General features: G+C 42.9%; 1 protein-coding gene across 1 annotated transcript in view; it reads left to right on the forward strand.

The window, feature by feature from the left end:
• pemt (phosphatidylethanolamine N-methyltransferase) overlaps nucleotides 1-19,397 on the forward strand; it is a 79,852-nt gene that overhangs the window by 791 nt on the left and 59,664 nt on the right. The window contains exons 2-5 of the mRNA XM_080789893.1: nucleotides 135-208; nucleotides 971-1,149; nucleotides 1,515-1,640; nucleotides 2,136-2,380. Coding sequence (XP_080646019.1) covers nucleotides 135-208; nucleotides 971-1,149; nucleotides 1,515-1,640; nucleotides 2,136-2,380 — 624 coding nt within the window. The remainder of the gene's footprint in view (nucleotides 1-134; nucleotides 209-970; nucleotides 1,150-1,514; nucleotides 1,641-2,135; nucleotides 2,381-19,397) is intronic.

The raw sequence follows: 19,397 nt of genomic DNA on the forward strand, positions 1-19,397 counted from the left end.
GCCAACTAAGAAACATATGTTTAGAAAACAATTGCACTTTGGGAGAAATGCATTATCCATCCATAGTCATCAACTGTAACATTGATATGCGATTTGGACATAACCCCTTCACTTTCGTCTTGTTTTGCTCCCAGTTACTTTCACTAATTACACCAAAATGGCTTCAGAGGGTCTCGCAAAGGACCTTACACAGACTGTTTCACCAAAGGTGGGTCACTGGTATTCAGCATGGTCAAGTAAATTCTTATTCGATTACCTACTTGTACTCTAAACTACTCACTCAGTCAGAGTACAGCTTTTCTCTTTGCCAATGAAGCTGATTCGGTTTCTAAAGCATCTTGCTATACTAGTATTTTCCCATCACAGTGAGTGAGTCTCACACAGGTTTAAACCGCTCCAACATAATATGTTGGACAATATTCATATATTGACAAATATGATATACAAGTCATATTATGACTTTGTGTGTCTGGGTGTTAATCAATCAAATTTTACTAAAGACATGGTCCATAGTAACATAAAAATAACATGCAAATGCAAAGACAAACAAAGGCGGACATGTCCACATAAAATTAATATACAGGCTTACACGCTAATGGTTCCACAATTTCTAGATAAACCTGACTAAACTCAATAAAAGGTTAGTCAGAATTAAAATGATGCTGTTGGCAGAATCAGACGGTCTAGTGAGCCTACACACATTTGTACAATGAGGTTTCCGCAGCACAGCGGAGCAGGTGGGTACACCGATACTGACAAACATTTTGCTTGCACTTTAAGCAGCAGTCTCACGGTCACACAAACATTGTGTGTATGCATTATTATTCCGCCCCCCAATTCCCATTCAAGTCGATGGAAAAATAAATTACGATGATGTTCAGACGTTATGTGGGCCACCTTGTCATCATCTTCATGATAAAAGGCTCACGTGATTTTTCTTTCTTTTTGTCTTTTGTACGTTCTCACACAGAAACAACATGTTCGTCTACCTGCACCTCCTGCTGGAAGGTGCTGTGTATGCAGAGTTTACTTACGAGGTGTTTGGCTACTGCAGGGACATGGACACCACTCTAGCCAGCCTGTCTGTGCCTTATGTCCTACTGGCCATCAAGACCTACCTGTTCTACCGCTGCATCACGAAAGATCCAGGTTTGTGATTCTTTCTCGTAGTGGTTCATATCCTCTCTTTATGAATGAACCACACATGTACCTGAGAATGTACAAGTTGTAATCAATTTTAATCACCAGAATACATTTTTCAACACCCATGTTATATTTTGTCATATGACAGCATTGCACAGCACAAATAGCCGATCTACAAGATCCCAATTTAAATGTGTCACAATGTGACGCATTGTGACCTTGTAGATCTGGTATTTTCCCTATTTTGAAACACCTTTAATGAATTTCCCAAGATATGGACACTAGATTGAAAGTGGTTACATTGTATCTGGTGGTGCCACTGACCCAAAAGGTTTATTCTATTTTTAACAGCTCTTCTTGTCCTTTCACAGGCACAATAACAAAGAAGAGAGTGGGTGCCCTGCTGCAGTTGTATCCTTATGACAAGAGGATGTTCCACCCTGGGGTATCCTGTCCTACCTGCCAGCTGGTCAAACCAGCTCGCTCCAAACACTGCAGTGAGTGCTGGAAATACTATATGGTTTGAATGGCTCTCGTCGTCCACATAGCATCTCACACGTTCTATGAATCTTGGTTTAACACTTAACAAAGAACACCACGTGTGTCTCTCATGATCTCCTTGCTGAGAATGTGGAGAATCTATAGACATTACTCAGCATTACATCAGGCTAGAAGAGAACAGCTGAACATACTATTGTTTACGTAGGAGGCGTGACACTCTCAGATGTGCATGGAAGTTGGACATGTCCAGTCAATATATAGACAACTTGAACCTAATTGTCAGATTGATTGAATTCTTTATAGGTCAGAAATGTAAACAGCACATGGTACAGTACGATATTAAAGCTAAAAGTCACCAAAAAGTCCTGGGAACTTTTCTTTGTCCTATGTATCCAATTAATCATAGAGTTCTTAGAGCCATTAATGGCTTTATTTTTCAGATAATAAAAACAGAAATTGGTTTTAAGATCTTTTTTAAATGTACATTTCAGGAGTGTGTAATAGATGTGTGGAACGCTTTGATCACCACTGTGTTTGGGTCAACAACTGCATCGGGGCCCAGAACACCGGCTACTTCCTGCTGTACCTGTGCAGCATGTGCGTCATGGCCGGAGACATGGCTCTGCTCATAGCCGATATGTTGCTACACGCTGTGCTGAGGTCAGGGCTCCTGAGAGCCAGCTACATAGATGAGCACGGCCAACAACAGCCTGCAGGACCACTGTTTGTTATACAGGTAAGAAGAACACAGTGCAGGAATTGCACTTACCAAAAACGTTGCTTAGTGGGCTAAATTGCTATGGGTATTTCTGCCATGTAGCAATGTGTTAATTGTCAATTATATCAGGACAGCATACACCTTTTGGCACTTTATTTATGGTCGGCAGTTGTCCACAGTTGTCCATTCCCCTTTTGAATAGAAACTCGGTAATGAAGTGGATCTCAAACTTATTTCAGACGTTTTTAAGTGGTGCAACCACTTCTACAACCAGCTCGCAATGTCCATGTACCCGTTTGTTTGTGATGTACGTCAAATGAGCACGAGTGGTGTGCGCATGCGTGTCAATGAGCACGAGTGGTGTGCGCATGCGTGCGCGTGCACCACTTGTGTGCGCACGCACCCGCACCCGTGTGTGGATGTTGTTGCTACATAATTAGCGTCAATGCTAACGAGCTAAAATATAGCCATCCTTGCTCTAGAAAGCACCAATGTTTCCATCTAGACCACCGGATTATCAGCAAAAACCTCCGAAAATCGCGCTAATGGACCAAACTATGGAGAGCTCCGTAGATTAGGAGTTATTCAGCTTTTAGAGAGGGGAGTTGCACCACTTGGTTCACACAGGTGTGATTTTTTTGTGTTCACCCACCTATGTGTTCATTAATGAGCACCAGTATGAGTACCAGTAGGGGCGCTGTTTGCCAGAAACAGAGAGAGAGAGAGAGACAGTGCTGCACTGTTGCCTCCTAATGAGAGAGAGAGGGGGGGGGGGGGGTGTCATATTTTGACAGCAGGAAGGAATTGCCTGTCATAATTTGACCCCCCAGTATTAGGATGTATTAGGATGTTGATATTCCTTCATCAGCCAACACTCCCCACTCACGGGTATTAGGATTTCAACACCAATTGACTTCCATCATAAAATGTTAGATATTTGGTACTACTGCAAGTGTGCATACGAAGTTTGGCACTTATCTGCCTATTGGTTTGTGAGATTAGCTCTGTACAAATGCACATGACACACAGACCAACCCTCTTACAGTCAGCCATAGTCCTGCAGAGCCACGCCGTGAAAACAACCTCTCCCCCCTGACAGCATCTGTTCCTGACCTTCCCGCGGATCCTGTTCATGCTGGGCTTTCTCGTCTTCATCTTCCTCCTGCTGGCCGGCTATGCTCTGTTCCACGCCTACCTGGCCCTAGTCAACCATACCTCCAACGAGTGGCACAAGAGCCGAGGCTACGTCTGCCAACACTGCCACCCCGCCTCCGCAGCGGACCACCTCCATGGCCCGGCTCCGGACCATGCCAAAGGACACTTCTACAGCCGCGGAATACTCCCAAACCTGAGAGAGGTTTTCCTCCCTCTGCGACCCGGTGCCGTTCACAAGAAAGACAATTGAGCGATGCGTTGTTGCAATGGTTCTCAACTCCGCTCACCCAGACCACTACTAGTGGTTTTCTATCGGTGTCACTTGATCCCTGATTTGACTGCTGGAATATACAAACCATCAGTACTGTTGATGTCCAAGTTAAAATGCTAAATCTTGAATGTTAATTTAACTCTTGAGAGTGTACAAATGGGACCATTTGGTTCCATTTGTACAAGAGTTAAATTAACAATCAGTATTTTGCTGTGTGACATGAGAGCCACTGCTGTATTGTACATATTAGTTTTAGATTGTGCTCTGCTTTATATATTGTAAAGTAATGTTTCTTTCTATGAGGAAGCAGGGAATTTAATAAATTAAACTTTGCTAAATAATGGCTAATATTCTTTCACATATTTTGAGTGATTATTTTTTGTAGTATTGACTTTAGTAGTATTGACTGCAAACATTACTGTAATATACTTTTGAGATAGTTGACATTTCTAGATTTAAAAAAGAATTTTTAGTGGTCATGTAATATTCTAATATTTTGAGATATATATATATATTCATGAGCTGTATGCCATAATCATCAATATTTAAATTAGATTTCAATATTTCACTTTATGCGCAATGAATCCAGAATATATGATTGAGAAGGAACTGTATATGCATGCACGCATGCACGCATAGATAGCTCACCATAGAGTGCATGGGAGGGGTTAACCAGGATTGAGTTGAGTTTGTCCCTTTTGTCCTTCCATTTGGAGGCAACAAGAGCTGGCCTTTTTGTGATCTTATTGAGCTTGTTCAGTTCCCAGGCTCCTCGGGAGGTACAGTCTGCTCTGTCCCTTTTGTAGACAACTTCTGTGTTGTCTCTCCAGTCCAGATCTTTGTTCAGGTGGATGCCCAAGAACTTGTAGGAACTCTACTCTACCTCCCCCTGAATGGTAATGGTACCGGGGTCCTCTTCTTGCTCCACCTGGTGTCTATGACCAGCATTATATAACATGCTAGAAGAGGGGAAGAGGGGAACCGTCTGACCCGAGGATTAGCCATCAGAACATGTCCTACATGAAAAGGAGACATTCAGAGTGATAGAATACCATGACCCACCAAATGCAGGAAGCTTGGCAGAGAATAAAACCTAATGCATAGTGTTTTTTGTTTGTTTGTTGGAAATCCATTATTTCCAGTGGGTGTCAAGTGTGGATGAATTTGTATCTTTATCTTTCCATCCAGCCTGTGCCTCTCTCTCTCTCTCTCTCCCTCTCTCTCTCTCTCTCTCTCTCTCTCTCTCTCTCTCCCCCAGTCCCCCCGTCCCCCCCCCCTGCATGGCAGAAGTGATCTGATGGTGGTGATGAGGCCTAGGTTTCACCTAATGAACTCCTTTGTTACTGTTGCATGCTATTGAAGTGCAATAACATGTCTGTACATCAGAGGGCAGTCTTGTACTGCAGCTTTTCAGAGGAAATTCACACATAAGTTGCTGGCCTGATCTTTGAGAAACGGAATAGAAATGTGGAGAGAAAAGATCTCTGCATATTGTATTAATTGTAGAACACTTACAGCAATGTTTGGAAAGAGATTCTCTTATAATAGTTCATGTGCAAGGTCCAAAACTGTAAATCTGAATTTTTAGGGGTAATGAATATTAAGAATACATTTTATAATATAGTGTAGGGACTGGGGATGCAACTCATGACATTTAATAGAAAATAAAAATGCCAAGTTTAATGTGGTTAACATCTAATCTCTTACAAATGTTGTAAAAAGATAAATGGAGATGGAGTGAGGATGGGGGGGGGGGGGGAAGAGATAGAGAATGTGAGTGTGACACAGTGACAGTAAGGCGTGTATACTGGTAAAAGGCAGACATGGTGTGCATAAAATCTGCATGTGTGTGTGTGTGTGTGTGTGTGTGTGTGTGTGTGTGTGTGTGTGTGTGGTGTCATTGTGTAAATACTGTAGGTAGGTTTATCCCTAACTGCTTTACTGTAGCCCTCATGTGACTTAACCAAGGCCATCTGTTTCACTGGTATCTTTCTCTGTCATTAACCTTGTTAAAGGGCAGTGCACCGTGACCCCAATGGCTCCTTTTAATGAGTGGTAGTGGTGTGTGTGTGTGTGTGTGTGTGTGTGTGTGTAGGGATGTGCCTGCATGGTTTTGCATGTGTATGTGAGTGGTGTGCGAAAACTTGCATTTGCATGTTTTACCAGCCTGGAAGTGCAAAAACGTGCATTTGCATGAAAGTGCAGCGACCAATGAAGCATCTATATTTTTCTATGGTTTCACCCTCTAACATTTAGTATTTCTAGTTCATTGAAATAATGTCATGCATATTTGTCCAGTGCATAGCGTACTGCAGGTCTGGTTGAATAGATTTAGAAGGCATTTTGAAGCTCTTGCTGAAACGATTGATTATTTTTATGGAGAAATCCCGTCATTTTATTGGTAACAAGACAACTCAATGGGTGAGAATTTAGGACAGTCTTGTCTCCTCTCTTGTCTTGCTAACGTGCATATTGGACAATGACGGGTTGGGAAGGGACTTAGAGAAGGGCTAATTATTGGCTGAAGAATGTGACAAAAACTAAAAGATCTCCATCAATTCAAGTCTTCTTGACTACTCTTTTAGCCAATTTTAGTTTAGTCCTTTAAATAATCGATTAGGGTTAGTAGTTAATAATTAACTTTAGAACTTGTTGTGTAATACTGCCTGTTGTCATCCTATTGTATGAGCCTGCCACTCAACTGAATATATGTACTCATTAGCGGTGTAATTGATGAATCAAAAATGGATGTAGTAAATAGCTTACTCCATACTGTATAGAGACAGGTTTGCAAGGCCAACGTGCAACGTGCAAATCTGTCCCGTATGAAGATATGAAAAGGATGAAGGTAAAGTCAACTCATTGTTATTCATTGCTTGGTGACTGCATAGACTCATGATGCAGTACAGTATGTATATTCAGAGCATATCTGGATATGTGATACAGGGGAGGTTGCCTTTCTGGGTTGCTGGGTTTACTCTGTTCTCTCAGGCCTGTAATCCACAGGATTTAAGATTCTGGGTAGCACAGACAAACACAATTAGTTAACATTGTGGGTAGGTGTTTGTGTGCTAGTTTCTTTGTGTATGTTTTGTACATACTGTAAGATTTCATACATATATACAGAAGTACACAGTACAGTACTACACACTCATGCACAGATGTCACATACTCATTATGTAATGGATGATTAAGGGACAGACAGACAGAGAGTGGATCTTGTATGTATACAAAACATTTTGGACAAGCAAGACAAAGGGACTGTTCAAAGGCAGACAGGAGTCTCAAAATAATCTGCTGAATGAAGGAAGAAAATTGCAGCAATAAAATTAACTAGATAAAGTGCCCCTCTCGAGGCACAGGTCTATAATAGGCCAATGTGAAAAGGGTGGCATTTCTTCTGCCTTGGATGGCAATTGGATGATTTGAGGCACACACACGGACGGAGTGCAAAACATACTCTCTCCCCATGCCATCGGCCTGGTGGAGACAATAATTGATGTTGACATTTCTGCTGCAGGTTCATAGACCTATCTCATTGTGTGAAATGTTTGGTTGGTGAGTGAAAACAGATGTGTGGTTAGTCTTATGGTTTAAGTGGTGTGTGTATGTGGCCTTCAACGGTACTGTGCTAGCCATTGTCCTCCATCTTGCAATTATCACGCACCCTGGATTGAGTGGTTAGCTTCGTGATAGTCTGAATTTAAGATGAATTATATGGCAAATGGCCTTGACCTGTGCACGTGCGTGCATGTGTGTGTGTGTGTGTGTGTGTGTGTGTGTGTGTGTGTGTGTGTGTGTGTGTGTGCATAATATAGAAGGAAAGAAATAAATAAAAAAAAGTCTGATCACAGATGGGCTCTGTTCACTGGTTGTGATCTAAATTGAGACCTGGCCCCTGACAACACCATGGTGCCAGTGTTACCAAGGTACTGGCGGACGGCGGTAACAATTATAAAATGTACTTACACAGGAGTGGGGCAGATTATGAGACCCTGCTCAGTGCTCACAGTTATTAAAATATACGACAGAAATGCCACAAAACCGTGTTAGTGAGATAATATATTACTATATATCTATCTGTATGCCTGCTGGTGACTGTGGAGGCCAAGATGTGAGTAGAAAAGAGTCGCAGGTGGACAGGGTAACATAACTTAAGATGTTGGTGTCTTTGTTGACGCTTCACTTTGCTTCCTCCAACATTGACCTCCAGGCCTGCACTCTCACAATGCTTTGCCAAAAGCATCGATAGATGTAGGTCAGCAGGAGAGGAGGCTATGAGGCACAACTGTCATCAGTTATGTGACTGTCATGTGTTTTGTATTGTACTGTATTTTTCACTCATCTTGTGGTGTTTCCATGGTAATACCGCGCCCAACAGGTAAGAGCGCCCCCGGAGCATGGCAGAGGCAGAGAGATAGCAGGAGCACGCGCCCGCCACTAGGCATACCTCGTTACCTACTTGATCAGCTGGAATGCGCGGCACCTGCGTTCACCTTCTAGCCAGCCCATTGAGCCCCATTGTCAACCCGGACATATTGAGTACACCAACGTTTTATGTTAGAAATGTTGAGTATGGGTCCTCAGCATGTAGAAACTGCCGGATGCTAACTTGCATATGTTGAGCAATTTTCATAATTGGCATAATACTGTATGTGACCCAACCATTAACAACCTATAGAAGGCAATGTAGCATTTATGTAGCAATTCATCATAACATTTAGAAACATACAGTGAGGGGGAAAAGGGGTGGGTGGGGATTCAGATTTTACGGGGGCCAGTTTCGAATTGCAGCCAGGTACAGTAGGTGCCCTTTGAGAGCGGTTTTGAAGGAGTCATATGGGATTCGCATGTCTTAATGACTGTTGGTAGGGCGTTCCACATTTTGGTGGCATAGGAGCGAAGTTTGGTCCCTTGTTTGTGCCAAATCTGGGTTGCACATGGTTTGTTGAGCTCCCTCTGGTGTTGTGGGTGTGGACTTCGTTGACATTAAGGAAGTATTTAGACAGGTACATGGGTAATATCTTGGTGGTGTATCGAATCTTGTGGACCAGACCCATTGCAAGATGCTGTACTCTGTCGTCAACCCTAAACCATTCCAGCCTGTCAAAGTGGGCAGGGGTGAGTGAGGTGGGTTCGGGGAGTGACATGGTTTGGCGTTATGCTTTGTTTGGCAGGAGAGAGCATGCATGCTGGCATAATGAATGGAAGGAGAGTGTCTTCTCACTGAGCGAATCCTTTTTTGAGGAGTCTGATGGATTGGTCCTTTTCACCCGTCTATGTGGGTACAAAGCAGCCTCCATTAGTGCTCTTCCCAAATGGATAGAGCTGATACGTTCTATCACTGCAATGTGTTCCATCACTGTAATGTAAGGTTAGGAGCATGGTGAAAAACATACTGTACATGGGACCAGTTGTGTAAAGTAACTACACGTACTTAAGTACTGTATACTTAAGAACAAGTTTGAGGAATTTGTACTTGATTATTCCCAACTTCAAATACTTTTACTTTTCTACTCCACTGCATCTCGGATCCAAATATTGTACTTTTTACTCCACTACATTTATTATTAAGTTATTTGAAAGCATTAGTTACTACTTAGTTTGTAGATTTTGATTATTACAAAACATACATTAACCACTTCACTGCTTCGGCCATTGATACGAATACTTTCATACTTTTATATATACTTTTTATACATACTCAAGTAAATTTAGAATTCCAAACTTTTACTTTTACTCAACATTTGAGTACTTTTTCCACCACTGCATAGGACTAACTGCCATTAACTTTGTCATACGTCTAATAGCAAAAATAGCATCATGTTGGAAGAGTTTGCAATTGTTTGCAAACTCTAGCCAACCTAAAACGAGCCAAAATGATGTTGGCCTAAGGTCAGTAATCAACATCATGTGTTCCAACGTTGGGTCAATGTTATGCTTGCTGTTTGGGAAGGTGGGGTAGGAACTTTATAATCCCATACTCTACTGTATGAGCCTCTTCAGTACCCTTTTTACTTTAATACTGAAAGGACTACTTCACCACTGTTCAACCTATCTTTTTTATCTTGGTTAATTGGTCCTCACTGATATTCATGATAAAACTATACCACAATTTATTCCAACTCAGTCTGTGTCTAGGCTGTTCAGAAACCCGTCCACCAGTGACATCATCATTAGGCAGATGTTTTTTTAAACAATATTTTTTATTTATTTTTATATTTTGATTTGTATTGCCGTGAGAACGATGGCTTCCATTATCGCATTGCAACTTTTCAGGAATAGAAAACATGCAGTTTCTATTATCTTGGACCTGCTATGAGACACAGACCGAGTAGAAACAAATTGGCATTTTAGCATGAACATCAGTGAGGACCAATTACATGAAGATAGGTTGAAAAGTGTTGAAGTGGTCCTTTAATAATCTGTGTAAACATGTACAGTATATGTAACTCAAAGGTTTCATTGTGGTTGCTGATGAGAAATCTCATGCTGTGTTTTTGAACAAAATATCAGTCTCGCACGCACGCACGCACGCACGCACGCACGCACGCACGCACGCACGCACGCACGCACGCACGCACACACACACACACACACACACACACACACACACACACACACACACACACACACACACACACACACACACACACACACACACACACACACACACACACACACACACACACACTATTGTGCATTGTCATAGTTAAACTGTTCTATAAAACCAGTTTAAATTGGACAATGGATGTACCCCATGGTGGATGTACCCCATGGTGATTTGAACCCTGATGCTTTTGCATAACCACTTTTCAGTCTATTTATTTTTGTTGAGGCCTTAACGTGACTCATGGCTTTATTTCAGAAGAGTAAGTGTGACTGGAGCTGGCACGCACGCACGCACGCATGCACATGCTTGCGACCCGTCAGCGGATGTCACACATGCACGTGCGCGTGACCCATCGTTGCAAGACACACACACACACACACACTCACACACACCTGCACCTGTGTCCTGCTCAATTGTTGTAAATAACATGCTGCTAGTGCTTGCTAACGTTGAGCTAGAGAGAGAGAGGCCTTCATTCTCAAGAGATCGTGCATTAGTTGCAACCCCCTTTCCCCTCTTCAATATGTCACTAACCACCTGTCAGATACCTGCTGTCTGGAAATGTTCTCGTGTCACTCCATTGCACAAAGGGGGCGATGCACTGGAACCAAACAATTATAGACCCATCTCAATCACCCGTTCAATTGTAAAGACTTTTGAAAATCTAATCTATAACCAATTATCACACTACCTCAACAAGAATAATATTTTATCACCCTATCAATCTGGATTTAGGTCAAATATTCCACAACCACTGCTTTATTGAAACTTACAAGTGATATACTGATATTTCTCAGCATCTGCCAATAAAAAATTAACTGGAGCAGTTTTCATTGACCTCTCGAAGGCTTATGATTTGGTTGACCACTACCTCCTTTTAGACAAATTGTACTCTGTTGGTTTATCTCACAATGATCTTAGGTTGTCATTTTACAACTCACCATTGTCCATTGTACTATGTACTGTATGAAAAGTCTTCATTGAGAGAGTGAGAGAGGTGCCCTCTCTCACTATAAGAAGACAGCGTCATTGGACCCATTATGTTTAAATGTATACACTTCAACTACCCTCAATATCTCAAACAATATCTAGTACCATCCACTACCAATTACCAGTTGAGGCATTCCACTCAACCCTATTTTTCTGTTCCATATTTAAAGCCCCCTCTGATTGGAACAATAACCAACCCATATTCGAACCATTTCATCTTTTAATATGTTCAAAAGTGTACTGTCTTCTTATATTACGACCTCTTGTACAGTACATGCCCATGACCATCTCACTCCATTTTATTAACTGTATCTTAATGCTGACCTACGGTAGTGACAATGATTTTGACGGAACAAATGATCCATCTTGCTGTACTCTGCTTGTCTAGTGTAATACCCTGTTTTGTGTTGTTTTTTGTTGTTTTGTAACAGTTTGATTTGTGTTTTGTTCTTCTTTTTTTTTAACTGTATACGTGTGGACCCTCTCGAAAACGAGATATTGTATCTGAAGGGGTATTCCAAATAAAGAATTTCAATATATATAATATATTAGTACGCGATTAGCGGGGCTAACGATCTCTAAAGCGGGGCTAACAATTGCTACATTTATTTGGTAGATATTCTTCAGTTCTACAATTCTCAGCACAGCTCATACTGTATTACCGTTGCTGAGTAAAGGCCTATTCATAGACCAGTTTGAATAGGCCAGTCACCTCTTCACCGAAAACTGGACTATGAATAGGCCTTAAGTGCCCATCCGCCAGAACTGAAGATGAGTTCCTAATTGGTCATCACCATGCTGTCAGCACGAATGTGGCAGCTGATAATTCATTTATTGGCCATTCAAATTCTTGTTTCAATTCTACCCGTTTTATTTATTTATATGCCCCAACATATAAATAGACTGAACAGCAGTTATGCAAAAGCATTATGTGAACATTGTCAAAACACCAATGGGGCACACCTTTTACCACAGTTTAAAGTGGTTTATTGTAATAATAATAATAATAATAATAATAATAATAATTACAGTAATAATAACTGAACAACAATGTCTACCGGGTATATCTATCATTAAACCATTATATTACATAAGGCTATTCAATTAGGCTATGGAATGAGATATGTCTAGATAACGTGCCCCTCTGGGCACAGGGCTCCACCAGGGCAGGTCAGGTTGTGGCCTCCTGGTGGCGCTATAATAGGCCAATGTGAAAAGGGTGGGATATATTCCTCAGCCTAGTAGGAAAGTCTGAGGTTCATGTTGGCAGTGTGTGTGTGCGTGCAAAATTTGGCATCGACCGGGTTAATGGTGCCGGAGATTAGCTGGTAACAGACGGACGGATGCATGCACACACACGGACGGACACACACACACGGACGGAGTGCAAAACATACTCTCTCCCCATGCCTTCGGCCTGGTGGAGACAAAAATCATAAATTTTCATTCATGGCAAGAGAGCGTGTTTCTGCACCAACCACCATGGAGCTGGCACAAAAATGAATTTCACCCACTCTTTTACACCTGTAAACCTGTGTTGTGACAATGAAGTTGATTCTAATTCTGATTCTGTTAAATTCTGCACAAGCTGTCAAGCTCATCACTTACTGTGGAATATCATTTTTTGTGTGTGTGTGTGTGTGTGTGTGTGTGTGTGTGTGTGTGTGTGTGTGTGTGTGTGTGTGTGTGTGTGTGTGTGTGTGTGTGTGTGTGTGTGTGTGTGTGTGTGTGTGTGTGTGTGTGTGTGTGTGTGTGTGTGTGTGTGTGTGTGTGTGTGCGTGCGTGCGTGCGTGCGTGCGTGCGTGCGTGCGTGCGTGTGCGCGTGTGAGAGAAAGAAAGACAAAGAGAACATTGAATGTTTCATAATAGCTCAACTTTGCTAGTATACAGTACCTTCAACGACCACCTCAGGTCAACAGGAGTCCGTCATGATGAAATACTGTAGGCTCCATGATCACCACGCCATCAACACCACACCATCAAAAATATGGGTGTTTTTTGGGCTCCCCTATGTTTTTTCTATCCCACAAATACACAATTTTGAACAATCAGGCTTTCTCATCATATAGGGGCTTTTATGGAAATTGCTCTCAGGAACAGCTCAACTGATTTGGTCATATGCGTGATGTCATTAGTATCACCCTACTTTATATAATTCCTCTTCAGTCTTCAGTTCCAAATTTGCATTTCCACTTTGTTTACAATGTCCAGTGTCCACCATTGTTGATTTTCCAAACTGGCATGGAATGGAAAGTTGGAAACAAGCCTGGTTTTATCTAGCATCAGTAATAGTATTATAATGACTCAAATATTAAATAATTTGCATATCAGCACCTCGGTGGTGGATATTGTGGTACTGCAGCTAAAACGGCTTCAAAGTCCAGAAAGAAATGACAAGGACTGGTTATATCAGAGTGGTGATTGAGCTCAAACCATTAGAAATAAGTTTGAGGGACATAGACAATATGACTATTAATACAGTTTTATATAACAGTTTTAAAATGCCCTGACTGTGTGTGTGTGTGTGTGTGTGTGTGTGTGTGTGTGCGCGCGCGCGCACCCTACTCTATGGTGTGCACCCATGTGCCTATCAATAGCAACATGTGAATGATCTTGAGTGCATGCATGTGTTTATGTGTTTGCTTGTTGCATGTGCACGCATGTCCATGTGTACGTGCATATTGACGTGTGTGTGCACTCAGTTATGTATGTGTGGAGTGGATGTACCGCGTATCCATAACTGTGCAGATTAGTATTCCCTGTCTATCTCATGCTGTGACTACATGATGCTGCATTGATGCAGCGTGTCTCTGTTTACACTCAGAGCCTGTTGGCAGCGCGTCTCTGTTCCTTTCCAACATAATTACTGATGAGGGGGATTTGGTGGTAGGGATGGAGGGAGAAAAAGTGATAGGGAAAGGATGGAAGGAAAGAAGAGCGTGTGCATTGCAGGGGCTGAGGGAGGATGCAGGGTGGAGGAGGGATTTTTTTGCAGGGGGGTAAGGGCTATTTTAGGTAGCTTTTTCTTTTGTTGCTTAATATGCTATAGCATTTCAAATTGACTTGACTATATTGACAATATGCTTTTACATACATTTCAGCAGTTCATGAATTAATAGTACAAATACCAATAAGACCTTTTGAATTACAATAATCAAACTGCATTGAATGCAATTGAACTAATGGGATAATTATGCTGAGACAACATATTAACTGTTGGATGTTGATGTTGCACTTCCTGTGAATCAGTTGTCCATGTGACAGTGACGGTAGATAATGTTGTACTGTACAAACACAACAATAACAAACTGTGTCCTTGTCTTACCCGAGACTAATGAGCACACACAAATGTGCGCGCACATTCGCAGATTTTTTGTTGCTTAGACGTATTTGCAGATAAGAACACAAACAAACACATGCCCACATCTGAACATGCTGTATCATGCCAGTATTAGATTACAGCCCTCAGTACAGTACATTCGGGAAACCACTTGGCTCTTTACGTAGGTCCCAGCACTTAATTGGCGAACAGGCACACTGGCTGCAACATCTCATAAGGAGGAGGAGGAGTAAGCTACCTGGCAGCCCAGAGGCCACACACCTTCAGCTAATTGAACAACAGGACTACAGGACTGTGTCATATCATAGAGCCAGCGTTTCAAGCTGAAACTTCAAATAAAATGCCCAAATTAACCATTTACTTTGACATCAGGGTCTCTCTCCACATCTCCATCCCTGATGATGTCACATGATGTCACTAGACCTGGGTATATGGTGCCCGAACAACACACCAACTGACGGGAAATGCACCTATTCCATAGTTAACTGCGACCTTCGGACACAACAATACTATACACAATCAAGTGCAGTAAAAAAGACACATTTTTTCTATGTTGGCTTGTCTTTTCCATCAGTTTCCTGTGGCATTGTTATCTGTTTCCTGACCACTGTTATCTGATGTGGTGCTGCGTTGAGACGAGCCAGGCGGTGAATATCTCCACAGTAACACACACATATATATCACTTATTTACGTTTATTTATGTTGAACAACTTCTGCTGAAAGGACCATCAGCCTGAAAGAGAAATTCACTGAAGATCGATATAACATTTGTTTGCCTGACATGAGCCTACTAACTGTACATAGGGCTACTATATGACGTACTGTATATGTAATGCTTTTACCATGCTTTATAGACTGACATGTCTGTGCATGAAGACAGCTGATTAACCTTTTTGGTGTCTTTCCTTGCAACTGCATGAATCAGCCACAGCAGCTCGGTTGTTTACAATTTAGGCATTAGCAGACGCTCTACCCAGAGCGACTTACAAAGTGCAAGATCAGAGTAAGTGGCATGAACCCATGTCAACAAACAACAGCACAAATATAAATCACTGAACAATTTGCATCAAATTAAATATGAGGTGGACAACATCCTTTTGTGTGTGTGTGTGTGTGTGTGTGTGTGTGTGTGTGTGTGTGTGTGTGTGTGTGTGTGTGTGTGTGTGTGTGTGTGTGTGTGTGTGTGTGTGTGTGTGTGTGTGTGTGTGTGTGTGTGTGTGTGTGTGTGTGTGTGTGTGTGTGTGTGTGAATCAAAACACAAACACACGTGGTCCTCTGACTCCTCTTGCATAATCCACAGAAAAGCAAACACTCCCTGCTGTGTATGTTAACCATGCAGGTTGATGCAAGTGGCAATGTGATTGTGTGTGGGTGGGTGTGGGTGTGGGTCTATGTAAAATTGAACCAATATTTAGCTAACAGGCCAACATTTCCAATGAATCACCTGAATCACTACAAATTGAGCAAACACGTGCCTGACATTTTCTATAAATGTAAAGACTGAATGATAGCAGTCCATGGTCGTGCACTGTGAGGGGCTGGGTCCAGACGTGGGCCTCGTCCACGTCTGGTCCAGGTCATGCTCTGTGAGGAGGCCGGGTCCACGGTCACACTTCTGATGGGCTTCATGAAGAGGCCTGGTCCACGGTCACACTTCTGATGGGCTCCATGAAGAGGACTGGTCCACGGTCACACTTCTGATGGGCTCCATGAAGAGGCCTGGTCCACGGTCACACTTCTGATGGGCTCCATGAAGAGGCCTGGTCCACGGTCACACTTCTGATGGGCTCCATGAAGAGGCCTGGTCCACGGTCACACTTCTGATGGGCTCCATGAAGAGGCCTGGTCCACGGTCACACTCGGCAGTCAGTTGGGGGTTCATATTAGAGGTCCACGGAGCTGCGAAGTGGAAGATGAAATGACCCCGGGGAGTGGCTCCCCGGATGTCGAGTTAGTGGCAGACCGTACAGGAGCCTATAGGCCTACAGTGTTTATTACAAGCACTGCTGGGAGACAAACCCACACAAACAATGTACGACGGCATTTAGCAGACGCAGGGGAGGTTCCCCTTACTCAGTTCTCACCCTTATTACTTTGTCGGTGACTGAGTATACTGAGGACAAGTCTAGCTATAGGCTTTGTCGTAGAGAAAGGTTTTTAACCTAGTCTTGAATGTGCAGAGCGTGTCAGCCCCATGGACGGAAGCCGAGAGAAGGTTCCACAGCTGAGGTGCATGGGACCTAAACGCCCTGCCTCCGATTGTAACTTTTGATATTTCTGGGACAGTAAGCATTTTTGCCCTGGTGTTCAATTTGTGTTGTGTTCTTGTGTTCTTTGAGATATTGTGGTACCTGACCATTGAGAGCTTTGTAGGTGAAAAGGATTTTGAACTCTATTCTGTATTTAACCAGTGTAGAGAGGCCAGTGAAGGAGTGATATGGTCTCTTCTTCTGGTACCTGTCAGCACACGCGCCGCAGCATTTTGAACTAGCTGTAGGCTTTTCAGAGACATACTTGGGCAGCCTGATAATAGCAAGTTGCAGTAGTCCAGCCTTGAGGTAAGGCAGATTCTTTACAGTGGCCTTGGAGGCCAAGGTAATGCCATCTAGGGAAAAGTTTTCGTCGGCTAGTTTGTCTCTTCGGGCAGGGGGTTTCAACTGATTGTGAACGAGGGACCACCACCCTGACTTAGAATGAACCTTGGGACCACTGTTGTGTTGGGTGGGGACCTGGGCTAAGATCAGTTGCTATGCATCCCATGTGTATACATTTCTCAACCAATGGTCCATGGACTACTGATCATTTCCTAATAATAATGACTAACTAGACAATCCGGTGCACTTCCCCCTCTTGAGATTGTAACTCCCTCTTTCTGTTGAATTTCTTGACCTCCAACTTGTCAGTAAATTACTACATGGACGGCCATCATAGGTCAGCAGGTCATTCAGTTCATGGTTTCTCAACTAGTGGAAAGAAAAAAGTTAAAAATCTACAAATCCTACATTACTAAATGTATGGTCAGGGACCACATGGAATACCTCCACGGACCACCAGTGGTCCATGGACCACCTGTTGAAAACCCCTGTTTTAGGGGCTTAGGGCCAATCACGATAACTTCCGTTTTGTTGTTATGTAGAGAAAGTCACATAACTGTTTGGCGACTGCTTTCTCAAGGATTTTGGAGAGAAATGGAAGGTTTGATATGGGTCTATAGTTAGCTAGAATACTTGAATCAAGAGTAGGCTTTTTGAGGAGAGGTTTGATTACAGCTACCTTAAAGGATTGTGGCACGTAGCCTGTCACCAGGGACATATTGATCATATTGAGTAGGGATGTACCAACCGGGGGCAGGACCTCTTTGAGTGATCTAGTCGGAACTGGATCCAGGGGACATGTCGTTGATTTTGAGGAAGTTATCATTGAAGTGAAATCAAAGAGCTCGATTGGGGAGGAAACTGTTCATATATATTTGGGTGTGCGGCCATCTCTGAGACCGCCATATTTGAGGGCAGTCCAGTGGGGGCCGAGAGTAGTAGTAGATCAATTTGATCTCTGATAGTTTCTATTTTGCCATTGCCATGTTGTCTGTTAGCATACTGTACATGTAATGTACAGTATGCTACAGTATATCCATGTATATGGACATGAGTGTAAAGGATTCAGGTCTATATCCTATATCAGTGATCTTCAAAGTGGAGTCCGGGGACCCCCATGGGTCCTGGACTGGTTCCAGGGGGTTCCCAGCTAAATGAGTTAATACAGATTTTTAACCACTTTAACTCTATACGTACACATGTGATAATTGCTGTGATTTTGGTTGACCGCCCGAATGGTCCCTCATGAGTCTCCATAGAAACAGGGACATAGAGGCAGAGTGTGAAAAAGGTGGAGAATGAGTGAAGGAATGTAATGTGGAGAAAGAACAGCAGAGAAGCACCTAATGTTGGTAAGGGTGTGCTATTGTGCTAAGTTTGGACCTACCTGTATAATGGGCCTTGTGGTCAGCCCAGCTGACTCCTGACACTACGACACTTGGTCGGGTGTAGGCATGGGGAGAGGAGATGAGAGAGGATGTAAAGTAGAGCAGCAGGTAGGTGGAAGAGAACAGTGTCACTGCAATCAACCCACTCAAGACAGCAGCACTCATGCACGCATGCAGGCACGCACGCACGCGCACACACACACACGCACACGCACACGCACAGGCACGCACGCACGCACGCACGCACACACACACACACACACACACACACACACACACACACACACACACACACACACTATTCCGTCCCCTCCTGGCTCCCTACCTACTTCCCTCCTCTCACCCCTTCTCTCTCTCTCTCACACATCACTTGTTCACTCACTCACCGACTTAATCAATCAGTCTCCAAAGCACTTATGCATTTGCCACGTGCGGTCATACGCATGACTTCTTCTTCTGTCTGCGTCATTATGAGAAACATGGATACATAAAGAGACAGTGGTGAGATAGAAGAACACTAGGAATGGGTTCTTACACTGTACCACCCCCTTTCCCCACTGTCACTTCCATCCAAATGTGATCCACAGATTGATTGAAATATTTATTTGTTTGCAGAATTACAGTACATTTCAAGCACAACTCAATACAAAGACTGTGAGTGGATGAACCAATAAAGCATTACA

This window comes from Protomyctophum bolini, assembly GCF_963924005.1.
Source record: "Protomyctophum bolini genome assembly, chromosome: 18".
NCBI lineage: Eukaryota > Metazoa > Chordata > Actinopteri > Myctophiformes > Myctophidae > Protomyctophum > Protomyctophum bolini.